Genomic DNA, 12,744 nt, shown 5'->3' with positions numbered 1-12,744 from the left:
AACTCTGAAGCCAGCCGGAACTCCGTTCCTGTGCGTTCCTGCTCAAAAGTGAAAGCTCTGTGGTGCTTTGGGAGTTCTAATGAATAAAGGTAACGGGATGGAGCAAAATTTGGGCTTTTATTTCTCACCACTAAAAGGTGTGAGGCTCGTGCTCTGTCCATTTGGAGAGATGTTTGTTTGACAAAAGCTTTGGCTCCTTGAAATCCAAGGTGTAGAAGGGCAGTATCATGTCAACCGGCCTTTTGGGCTTGGGGGACAGACAGACCTGTTTCTTTACTGTTCCATCCCAGAGCTGGGCTTCCATTCTAGAATCTGAGTTAAAGTCTAGAACTTCTGCCCAGCGTGGAACCTGTTGGGTGACACGATTGATTCAAGAACCAAATGGCTCCGGCGGGATTGGCTGGGATTGTCCTCGTCCTTCACACGGCCGATGTCCTCCATGCCTTTGCCATCATGGAGAAGGAAGATGTGTTCAAGAAGACTCCTTGCCCGGCCTTCCTGATGTTTGAGAATGCTGCCTACCTGGCCGACATGAGCTTTGAGTTACCTTGCAACTGCAAACCAGAAGAGGTCACCTCAGTGGTGTGGTACTTCCAGAAGCACATGGGCAGTCAGCAGACTAGAGTCTTGACGGACTTTGAGGGCACGTTGATTGTGGACTCCAGCTCGATCAAGGTGGGCAGCGACATGCTCCGCCGCTTCAGTATTAGGATGTTCAGTCTCATTGTCTTCCGAGTTCAGGTAGAAGATTCAGGGCATTACATTTGCGGCACGAAGCATGGAGACTTCTTCTACGGCTATGATGTGGATGTGCAGGCTTCCAAGGGCATAGATGTTGCCTTTGCAGACAGAAATCAGCACCCACAGGAGGACCATGATGAAACTCAACTCACAGTCTTCACTGTCTTCTGGGACTGGACCACATGTAACCGTTGTGACGTCAGAGGTGAGCAGCGCAGAATTGGTCTTTGCTACATCAAGAGTGCCTACCTGCTCAGGAGGTACCGTACTACCACAGCGCAGGTAGCCTCCTGTGGCTCCAGCTCCATCCCAAGGCAGTTCCGGGGTCTCTTCCAGCATAGGAAGGCTGAGGTGGTTATCCGAAGTTGCACGAAGCCTTGCAGAAAGAAAAAGTCCTCCAAAAAAGGGGAAGCTTCCATCTCGGACGTCATCTCGAAGCTTGGGGAGAAGCCGTGGGTTCCCGACGTGCCTGTGCAGTTCCACAAGCAGTCCCTTGGGAGCGGGTTGATCATCTCCTGCCCTGGTGCCAGGCCAGAACATGCCGTGGCCTGGGACAAAGATTCAACTCGGCTGTACCTCACCAGGTACCTCATTAGGATCAATGGGAGCATGAGGGTTTACATAGACCATGGGAATCACCTGCACATTCGGTTTGCCCAGCTGAGTGACCGAGGCACCTACTACTGCTGGCGAGAGGGGCAAATGGTTGCTGGTTTCCGGCTCTCTGTGGTGTACGAGAGTCGCCGCAAACGAAGCCTGGATGATCCCGAGACCCTGTATGCGGTCAAGGTCATCCTCACGAGCTACGTCCTCATCACCATACTGTTTGCCGTCATCCATGTGGTTCGCTGCTGCCTTTATGCCTTCAGATGCACAGCGGTGAAATAGCACTGCTGAGCGAAGCAGACGTTGTCTAAGAGTAGTTGGCAAAGGTAGTGATAAGACGGCTGCCAACTAGTTAATTAATTAACCAATTAGTCCATTGAGCTTGAATAAATGTATATGTTGTAGACTCTTCAATGATGGTGTCCCTTTCTCAAATCCTGAAGTTTGGGTCTAGTTTCTCTCCAACGCTGTACAGTTTACTATATGGAAGGACCCGTTCTTTGTCAGAGAGAAAGTCCATCTTTTAGTATTTTTCATCCAATATGGGCTAGTTCTTATTGCACTTGTTGGCAGAGTAATTAACACAGCAGCAGTGCACAAGCTGATTACAGAGTAGATAAAGGTTTATTTAGGAATTAACATATTTGATAGGAAAGAGGAGAGAGAGAGAGAGAGAGAGAGAGAGAGAGAGAGAGAGAGACAGGTTCCTAACTACATCTCTAGAGGAGAGAGAAAGGGTAAGACCGAGTGTGGCACTTCCGAGAAGAAGGGGGAAATTGCCCTAAGAGTAGCAGTCGGGAGTCCGGAGAGAAGGTGCTGTGACCCAACTGTCCTATCTGTCTTCTTGCTGCCCCCTAGGATATCTTGCACAATTTCAGACAAATCTCCAGAGATACACACAGCGCAGCACAAAAGTTGTACCTTACGAGGGCACAAACAGTAGTTAGAAATGAAGGTCAGAATTAACACGTCGTTGACCATTTCAAAGCTGACTGGTAATAGTTAACAATCCTGATATATGGCTATTGAAGATAAGGTCCAAGCATCCTACCTTAGTCTTTTGGATAAACATGTGACTACATACATTTCCCAAAGTCTTCTCTGCAAGCTCAAAAAGGTATCACCAGTTCTGGTATCTGTGGTTAGGAGCGCTGCTCTTACAAATGCTTTTATTTCCTAAGTGTTCTGTGCTGTCTCCTTTTCCAGAAGCTCGACCTCTCTTTGCTTGTGCTGTCTCCTTTTCCAGAAGCTTGACCTCTCTTTGCTTGTGCCAGGGAGTGCGGAGAGCAAAACCCGACTTTGCTCAAGCCCCCCCCCCGTTTGAGTTGCTGCCGACAGGGGTCACATTCATGACTTCTCCGGGGTGAGGGGAAGGGGTTAGTCACAGAATGCTAACAAATGGTCAGCCTCTGCAAGGGAAGCAAGAAAGTCCATTTGGTTGGGAGAAAAATCCCACACAGGGCTCCCCGGCAGGAGGGGCTGCTTCTTTCTGGCATCAAGGTGGCGATAGGGGTGTGAGGCAGACCCAGAAGCTGAGGGCTGGAAAGTGTGCAGGAATTGGAACCAGACTGTCTGGAGGGAGGGAGGGAGGGAGGTGAGCCGGAGGGACAAGTTGGCGTGGAGGCTGCTGCCCTCGGAGGCACACTTCCTGGGGAGTAAGTAAGTCCCAGGGAACTGGGCGAGGGAGAGGCTGGCTGGGGAAGGGGTCCACTGGGAGGGAAAGCCGGGTGATTTCCGGGGAGGGGGGGAGGTGGAGGGTCGTTTTGCACTTGTAAAAAGAAGGGAAGGTTCACGTGTGACAGCTCTTATCAGAACTACGGCTTGCCCAAGGTCGTCCAGCCAGGTGCAAGTGGAGGAGTGGGGAATCAAACCCGGTTCTCCCAGATTAGAGTCCGCGCACTTAACCACGACACCAAACTGGAAAAAAAACAAGATAAAGACATAGAATGGCCCGTTACTAAGGAAGAGGTTAACCTAGCTTTTATTTCTGTAATTAGACATGCTGACAACAGGAAACTATCGGACTTCCCACAAAATACATGTGATCAGCCAAGGATGTTGTGGTTTTGAAAAAGTACAGATTGCTGTTTTCTGATAACTGCAGGCTGTGGAAGGTCAGTAGTTCAGCAGTTCGAGATCCGGGTGCCGCAAGACGGAGTTAGTTCCCGTCTCTAGTTCCAGCTCCTGCCAACCTAGCAGTTCGAAAGCAAGAAATTGCAAGTAGATAAATAGGTACCACTTTGGTGGGAAGATAACAGCGTTCCGTGCGCCTTGGGGTTTAGTCATGCCGGCCACATGACCATGGAAACGTCTTCGGATAGCGCTGGCTCTTCGGCTTTGAAACGGAGATGAGCACCGCAACCCTAGAGCCGGACTCGACTGGCTTTCGAGCAAGGGAACCTTTACTTTATAACAGAAGTGTGTTAGGACCCACTCTGCCAGCGATGGTCTCTGAAAACATGCATGTAAGCTGAATGTTAACGACCTATATCAGTGGTGGCGAACCTATGGCACGGGTGCCAGAGGTGGCACTCAAAGCCCTCTCTGCGGGCACGCGTGCCATCGCCCCAGCCAGGCCCAGACCGCCATTAAAGTGTTGAATTCTCTGCCAAATAATTTTAAGTCAATGAAAGCATTTGGGATTACTTTCCTTACTTTGTCTGGATCATCTTAAGTTAATGTATGAGTTGTTTTTTCTAAAGTAAAACCTCAGGATTCAGGTTAAATGGCCGTGTTGGCACTTTGTGATCAATAAGTGGGTTTTGGGTCGCAGTTTGGGCACTCGGTCTCTAAAAGGTTCGTCATCACTGACCTATATCAACAGAGTAATCCCCTTAAGTCGAAACTCTAGAAGCCGAGAACAAATTCCAGTAGGACATAAAGGTGACTAAGCAGGGGTGCAGAAACCAGGTGCCCAGTTGCTGCCGGCAACCTACAGAACTGCTCCAGGTACCTGGATTACTAGGTACGGCATCAGGTTGCCACGTCCTCAGCCTATTTCCTTAGTTCCCAGCTGCAGCCAGCAGCCACTCCACAGAGGAAGGGCTCCTTCATAAGTCAGAAGTTGTGATTTTCAGTTTGGGCAGCTGAGCACCAGCAGGGATGATAGCACCTTTGGAAATTTAGTGGTATCTGGAAGAATGGCAGAGAGACTAGAAATGTCCCAGCAAGAAGTGGATCTCTGTTTTCATTCATGTTCCCCTCCCTCCCTTCCTCCTTCCAAACTCGCTTCTAAACTCTGCACGGAAACCAAAGTTGCATGCCTGCACTTCGCTATTCGGGCGAATTTCAGATGAGTAGCCGCACTAGGCTGTTGGGAACCCAACGATCAAGGAGTCCCACAGCACCATAAAGACAAAGGAAGTTGTGGGTTTGCATTTTTTTGTAGGTTAAGTATGTGTTGTAATGCATGAACTGCATTTGATGTATCAGTATGAGGTGTGGATTGCATAATGAGCGACATGTTTGATCTCACATGAACATGGGCTTCATAGCAGAATATTTTTGGATCCTTTGTTTTGTACCTACTGGGTTCTTTAAGGACTGAATGTGTATAGGGAGGATTAACGATCTGGCACACCAGTCTTGAGCCTGCTACATCCTGCCTCAATTAGCATAAGGTAGATCAGTGACTTTGGTACACTAATCCTGACCTGTGCACATCTTGTCACTGCAGGCATCTTAGGCGCCAGGCAGTGTTCCCTCTAAGCTGAGTTAGTGTGAGCTAGCCCACAGTTTTTTAGCCTCCGGCTCACACATTTTGGTCTTAGCTCAGGAAGGGATGGCTCCAGAGCAAACTAATTGATGCAGCAGCCAAATCGCTCACTCAGAACTTTAATGCCAGTAGCTCACCAAGTAGAATTTTTGCTCACAAGACCCCACAGCTTAGAGGGAACATTGGTGCCAGGAGTAGCTTGTTATCACTGGTAATTATGCTATGCAAGCATTCGAGGCATTCTGCCTGAGCATCTGGTTTCCCTTGCTTCACCACAGCCTCATCTTACGTTGAAAGCAGAACGCAGGGGTCATTTCCTGCAGGAGCGCACAGGAGCAGAGCTCCGGCAGTAAAGAGTCCAGGGGGCGGGCACATGCAACAAGCCCCACCCCCTGCTCCCAGCAGCCCTCAGTCAGAGCAAGAAGCAGCCAGGTAAGTTTCAGAGCCCCCCCCCGGTCCCCGAGTCCAAAACAGTCCAGTGGCACCTTTAAGACCAAGTTTTATTCAGGTCCAAGCTCTCCCTCCTCTGCGAGGACAGATCTGCTCATTCCTCCCCCCCTCCAATAGCTGCAATCCAAAAGAGTCCAGTGGAGCCTGAGTGGTGGGTGTTGCCTTCTGACACACTTCCGGTGATGTCAGGGGGTGTGGCATATGCAAATGAGTTATGCTAATGAGCTCCTGCACCTCTTTTTCTACAAAATGGCCCTTGCAGAATGTATAAAATAAACTCCCGCTGCCTCAAAGGGCAGACCGGCGCTTGTACCCTCGGAGACTGTGTCTCGTGTGAGTCCTTCAAATGTGAAACTGAGGAATGAACGCAACATCACATTAACACCCATTTGATCAGGGCTATTTTTGGGCAGGAACGCACAGGAACGGAGTTCTGGCTGGCTCCCAAGTTGGCCACAGCCAGCAGGAACTCATTAGAATCCAAAACAGTCCAGTGGAGCCTGAGCGGTGGGTGTTGCCTTCTGACACACTTCCGGTGAGGTCAGGGGGTGTGGCGTATGCAAATAAGTTATGCTAATGAGCTATGCTAATGAGCTCCTACACCTCTTTTTCTACAAAATGACCCCTGGCAGGATTTATAAAATAAACTCCCGCTGCCTCAAAGGGCAGACTGGTGCTTGTACTCTCGGAGATCGTGTCTCGTGTGAGTCCTTCAAACGTGAAACTGAGGAATGAATGCAACATCACATTAACACCCATTTGATGATTGCTTCAGTTGACCCATGCTGGGACAGGGACATGATCCGTGCCAGTAAATATATTAAGGCTGCCATTCTAAGAACACTTTCCAAGGAGTAAAGCCCAGTGAATAAATGGGGACCACTTCTTAAGAGCTTTTCTCAGGGTTGCTCCCTAAATGACAAAATATAGTCCAAAAGTGTCAGCTTGTACCCAAGTCCCCTGGTTCATAGGGTCTAGCTCACATTCTAAATTATTATAAAAATACAAATATTCAATATGGTGTACACATTAGTAATTTTGTAAAACTTTTCTTTTACTGATGTGTGCAGCATAATAATGTAATAATAATGGAGCTGCGGTGGCTCAAGTGGTTAAGACGCTGAACTGCAGGTTGTGGAAGGTCAGTAGTTCAGCAGTTCGAGACCCGAGTGTGCCGCATGACGGAGTGAGCTCCCATCTCTAGTTCCAGCTCCTGCCAACCTAGCAGTTCGAAAGCAAGAAATTGCAAGTAGATAAATATGTACCACTTCGGTGGGAAGGTAACAGCGTTCCGTGCGCCTTGGTGTTTAGTCATGCCGGCCACATGACCACGGAAACGTCTTCGGACAGCGCTGGCTCTTTGGCTTTGAAACGGCGATGAGCACCGCAACCCTAGAGTCGGACTCGACTGGCTTTCGAGCAAAGGAACCTTTACCTTTATGGCAACCTCACAGGGTTTTCATGACAGCTTTTCAGAGATTGTTTGACACTGGATTTGACTGTATTTTTATTTTGTTGGCTTGACCCTCAGATAGCACAGCCCTATCTTGGGTTGAGTCCCTCCCCCTTCTCATTTTTTTCCTAGCTCACATTCTACAGCGCACATAAATTCTACCAAGTACACAGGATCGATTTACATAACTGTAGATAAATTACGTTGAAAGAAAGTCTAATAACTGTGAGGAGGAATAGGGGACTTTACCAATTTCATCCCCACACAATATTTTAAGGATACCCAGTCTACAGCCCCGAAGTTCCTCTCATCCAAGACTGGCAATGGATTAAGAACATAAGAACATAAGAGATGCCAATGTTGGATCAGGCCAAAGGCCCATCCAGTCACACACTCTGTATCACACAGTGGCCAGAAATACCAGGTGCCATCAGGAGGTCCACCAGTGGGGCCAGGACATTAGAAGCCCTCCCACTGTTGACCCCCCCCAAGCACCAAGCACTTGCCACAGAGCCGCTATCTATACCTTGTGGCTAATAGCCACTGATGGACCTCTGCTCCAGATGCTTCTCTAATTCCCTTTTGAATTCCCTTTGCGACTTTAAGAACTGGAAGCCTGCTGGGCTTTTCAAAACAAACTTTCTGGATTGCACCATGCACATGCAAAATCACTCACCGTGCTGCCTGTCCGTAGAATCAAAGGGTTAGCAGGGGATCATTTGGGGACGTTTTAGGGTTGCCAGATCCTCCCAGGCCACCAGTGGGGGATGGGGGATAAGGTGGCCAGATCCAGGTCATCCACAGTAAACTAAAATCTTTGACAAAGTGCAATTGGAATGAACCCTCCCCAATCCCCAGTGTGTCACACACAGGAAAAACAGAAGGCTATTGCACAACAACAGGCCAAGGGCATCAGAACAGGTGGTAGCAGCAACCAATCTGAGGGGGGAAATGGGAGGACCTAGCAGATAAACTGTACATGAGTCAACAATCATATGCTAACAAGGTCTTGTTTGGTTGTATCTCAATAGAAGCTTCAGTTCCAAGGCTCGGAAAGTTACAGCATTGCCTTGTTTGGAGTTTTGAATATCACAATTCAAGTATGAACTTGAAAAGGATGGAGAGGACCGCCGTGAATATAATCAAGGGTCCAGAAGACAAATCCTACGGGGAGAGTCTGAGGAAGGTGGGCATATACCATCTAAGTGTGATTTAATTTCAAATACGTTGATAGTTTAGAAAGAATCTTGACGCAAAAATGGGGTGTGTGCGTACAATCATTCACGTGACCTGGGGATGCAAGGAGCGCACTCCGCGACAGGGTTATGGGCCCAGTGTAACTGCGCTATGTCCAGGGTGAGTCCTGACTGCATTGTATCCAGTGTCAAGCCGAGGATTCAGCTAGAGTCCAGCCGGAGCATCCAGGTGCTGAACGGTCTGTGTGCTGTGAAAGCCGGGAGCTGTGAGTGAGTCGACTGCTGTTCTTCTGGGAGGAGAGGAGTACGGCGTGGGATCCCGCCGCAGCGTCTCTTTTTTGGTGCGGCTTTTAAAAGCCGCACTTCTGACGGTATTTTTCCTGCCGTGTGGCAGGGACCCAAGACTGGCAACGGATTCCCTTTGCGACTTTAAGAACTGGAAGCCTGCTGGGCTTTTCAAAACAAACTTTCTGGATTGCACCATGAACATGCGAAATCACTCACCGTGCTGCCTGTCCATAGAATCAAGGGGTTAGCAGGGGATCATTTGGGGATGTTTGAAGCTAACATTATTTTGTCTGTAGCAGATGATCAACTGATTCATGTTACAGAAGCAACGATGGCAAAGGAGGCTTGGGATAGCCTGGGGAGGACAGGGACCTCTGTGGGGTACAGTGCCACCAAGTCCACCCTCCAAAGTGTCCATTTCCTCCAGCCTGGAGAACTGATCTCTGTAGTCTGGAGATGAGCTGCAATTCCGGTGGATCCCCAGGTCCCATCTGGAGGCTGGCATCCCTAGGATGTGTTGGTAACCCATGCCATGGCTGGGGAGCCAGGAAGAGTTGGACTTCCCTAAATCCCTCGCACTCCCATAGGAGGACGGTTGCATTTAGCTCATTCTGAGCCTCAGCAGGGGGCAGGCTTGCGTTTGGAATAGCTTTTAGGATGTCTATGCCTCATTTTTATATTCTTATATTCATACTGATACACAGGGCTTTTTTGGTAGAAAAATCCCAGCAGGAACTCATTAGCATAATAGGCCATACCGAACAGCAGGAACCCATTAGCATATTAGGCCACACCCCTGACCACACAGCTCATTCGCATATTAGGCCACACCCTCATGTTACCAGAAGTGTGGTCATCCAACCACACCCATCTTTTGCTTCTTATTCTCTTTACCTTGTTTGTTGTCAAAACCCAGGGCTTTTTTTTTGGAACAGGAACTCCTTTGCATGTTCGAACACACCCCCTAATTGCAGCCAATTCTAATGATTTCCTGCTGTTGGGTGTGGCCTATTATGCTAATGAGTTCCTGCTGGGCGTGGCCAACTTGGGAGCCAGCCGGAACTCCGTTCCTGTGCGTTCCTGCCCAAAAATAGCCCTGCTGATACATAATCTCCCTCTGTCCTGTAGATCTCTGATCATGTGTCTAGCTCCCCTCCTGGGTCTCCTGTAGTCCGTCGCTCTTCTTGCATTCCCCCGCCTTTGCCCCTTCTCTTTTCTCCAGCTTCTCTGCCCTTTAGCCCAATCTCCAAACAGCCTTCTTCACTGTCCCCTGAACGCCCTCCTCCTCAGAAGACCCGTGGCTGTTCTGCTGATCACTGAAATGTCTCGTTGTGCACCCAAGAACGCCACAGCCCAGCACCCTCACATAGACTCTGCTGCTCCAAGAGGAAATAGGACTTGCAATCTGTGTTTTCAGAAATACAGCCCTTTCAGGCCTCTGGTCATTCTTTGTTCACACACAGAGAGATGAAAAAAATAAGGTGCAGGTAAAGTAAAACATTATATTTTATTACTCAGCTACAAGTCCCGGATTAATAAAACACAATTTTTACTTTGCTTGCGCCACTGACCCTGGCCTTTGACAAAAAAAACCCCTCTTAGTGACCGATGCAGCCCTTTTATTTTCTCCTCTGCTCACACACACGCATGCTCATGCTCCCCCGTCCTCACAGCACATTCCATTATCAGCAATAAAAACCGATCCTATTTGTTAGTAGGTTTATTGAGAAGCACCCGATTCTGAGGTCTAGACAAGCCACGGTCTCGTCTAAACCGCCGTTTGGAGAAGCGAACCTGGCTAATTGAAGGAGGCGGGAGAAGAGTCAGGAGTCAGATCCCCCCCAAAGGCACCTACAAGAGGCTGAATCGACAGGCCTGACGGCAACTTAGGAATTGCAGGATTAGATCTGCAAATGCTTCTGTGCCTCTTGCCAGCATGGGCACACTTGGGGCAGCTGCTGCAGATCCGGGCTGTTTGTGGGACATGGGAACGAAGCGTCGGAAGGCAGGCCGGCTCTCCTAGCATCCTACAGCTATAGGCGCGCTCCTCTACCGCGTGGCTGCTGCTTTCACACCACCTCCTTGTGCTCCTGGGTGGACTCCTTGATCACCTGCAGGCAGAACGAGGAGAAGAAGCCGGAGGTCACTACAGAAAGCCGCTGGGGAGCTTGTAGCCAAGAATGTGGGGTAAAAAGGGATCCAAGTAAACAAGTAAAGCAACCAGGGATGCCAGCCTCCAAATGGCATGCAGGGCTCTTTTTGTGGCAGGAACTCCTTTGCATATTAGGCGACACCCCCCCAATGTAGCCAATCTTCCAAGAGCTTACAGAGCTCTTCTTACAGGGGCTACTGTCAGCTCTTGGCAGATTGGCTACATTAGGGGTGTGTCGCCCAGGGCCGGCTCCAGCTTATTTTGCACCCTAGGTGAGGATCCCTTATGCCCTCCCCCCGTACGCCCACCAATTTTCAAAAATAAATGCATTTTAGGAAGAATGAAAAACACAAATAATCAAGAAACTCCCAGAGTATGGGGCCGGGTGCAGTTTGGTGCCCCTAAGGGCCATCCTGCTCTAGGCGATCGCCTAGTTCGCCTAGTGAGTGAGCCGGCCCTGGTGTTGCCTAATATGCAAAGGAGTCCCTGCTACAAGACTTACAGCTTGTCTCCAAACTACAGAGATCAGTTCCCCTGGAGAAAAAAGATGCTTCGGACGGTGGACTCTATGGCTACAGAGATCAGTTCCCTTGGAGGAAAGGGATGCTTTGGAGGGGTACCCCTCTGAAGTCCCTGTCCTCCCCGGGCTCCATCCCCAAACCTTCACAAGTTTCCCAACCTGGATCTGGCAACCGTAAGACCCACCTAGCGCTCAGTCATTCCAGCCGAGGGACAGTTCTCATTCAGTATGGAATTTTGCATTCAGAAAATGTCAAGTGCCTAGTGTTTTTTTTTTAATTTCATAAAGGGAGGTCAGTTTAAATGGGTGACAACTAGAAACAGTGGTCAGTTTTCACTAGGTTTGGGGTATGGCTTGTCAGTTCCAGGTTCGGAAATTCCTGGAAATTTGGGGGTGGAGTCTGGGGAAGGTGAGGGTTGGGGAGGGACGTCGGTGGGGTCGAATGCCATAGAGCCAGGGGTCATTTCGTAGAAAAAGAGGTGCAGGAGCTCATCAGCATAACTCATTAGCGTAACTTATTTGCATATGCCACACCCCCTGACCTCACCGGAAGTGTGTCAGAAGGCAACACCCACCACTCAGGCTCCACTGGACTGTTTTGGATTGCTAGCTATTGCAGGGGGGGCATGTGCAGATCTGTCCAAGCAGAGGAGTGAGAGCTTGTCCCTGAATAAAACTTGGTCTTAAAGATGCCACTGGCCCCCTGCCTGACATCACCGGAAGTGTGTCAGAAGGCAACACCCACCGCTCATGCTCCACTGGACTGTATTGGATTGCTAGCTATGTGGGTGGGGGGGACATGCAGATCTGCCCTCACAGAGGAGGGAGAGCATGTACCTGAATAAAACTTGGTCTTAAAGGTGCCACTGGACTGTTTTGGATTGCTAGCTCACGGAGGAAGGAGAGCTTGTACCCAATGTTCCCTCTAAGCTGCGGAGTCTTGTGAGCAAAAATTCTACTTTGTGAGCTCCTGGCATTAAAACTGTGAGTAGGTGATCTGGCTGCAGCATAAATTAGTTTGCTCTGGAGCCCTCCTTCCTGAGCGAAGACACAAATCTGTGAGCTGGAGGCTAAAAATCTGTGAGCTGGCTCACACTAACTCAGCTTAGAGGGAACACTGCTTGTACCTGAAGGTGGGCTGGCGGAGGGCTCTGCAACTTACCTGGCTGCTTCTTGCTCATCATGGCCCAATTGAGGGCTGCTGGGGGTGGGGGATGGGGCTTGTCGCATGTGCCCGCCCCCTGGGCTCTTTACTGCCGGAGCTCCGCTCCTGTGCGCTCCTGCAGGAAATGACCTCTGCATAGAGCCCATCTTCTAAAGCCACCGTTTTCTCCATAGGAACCCATTTCTATTGCCTGGTGATCAGTTGTAATAGCGGGAGAGCTTGAGGTACCACCTGGAGGTTGGCAGCTCTGTATCAGTCCCTCCCCATAGGGTTCCTAGCCCCAAGCTGGGAAATTTCTGGAAATTTGGGGGTGGAGCCTGGAGAGGGGGGCAGAGTTTCCGGAAGGGAAGGGAGCAGTGTTCCCTCTAAGCTGAGTTAGTGTGAGCTAGCTCACAGTTTTTTAGCCTCCAGCTCACACATTTTTGACTCAGCTCCGGAAGGGATGGCTCCAGAGCAAA

The 12,744-nt window shown here is 49.6% G+C and overlaps 1 protein-coding gene across 1 annotated transcript; it reads left to right on the top strand.

Moving 5' to 3' along the window:
* Nucleotides 1-381: 381 nt before the first annotated feature.
* On the top strand, nt 382-1,629 carry LOC107122118 (Ig-like V-type domain-containing protein FAM187A). The gene has a single exon (XM_015425150.1). It carries the CDS (start codon nt 382-384, stop codon nt 1,627-1,629), a length of 1,248 nt encoding a protein of 415 aa, XP_015280636.1.
* The last annotated feature ends 11,115 nt before the right edge of the window (nt 1,630-12,744 follow it).

The sequence above is a fragment of the Gekko japonicus genome, unplaced genomic scaffold, assembly GCF_001447785.1.
Source record: "Gekko japonicus isolate JY-2015 unplaced genomic scaffold, Gekko_japonicus_V1.1 scaffold4040, whole genome shotgun sequence".
NCBI lineage: Eukaryota > Metazoa > Chordata > Lepidosauria > Squamata > Gekkonidae > Gekko > Gekko japonicus.
This window is presented reverse-complemented; position numbering and strand designations above follow the sequence as displayed.

Excerpts from the sequence above, each read along its gene's own strand:
- LOC107122118 (XM_015425150.1), top strand. The coding sequence starts at position 382 with ATGGCTCCGGCGGGATTGGCTGGGATTGTCCTCGTCCTTCACACGGCC.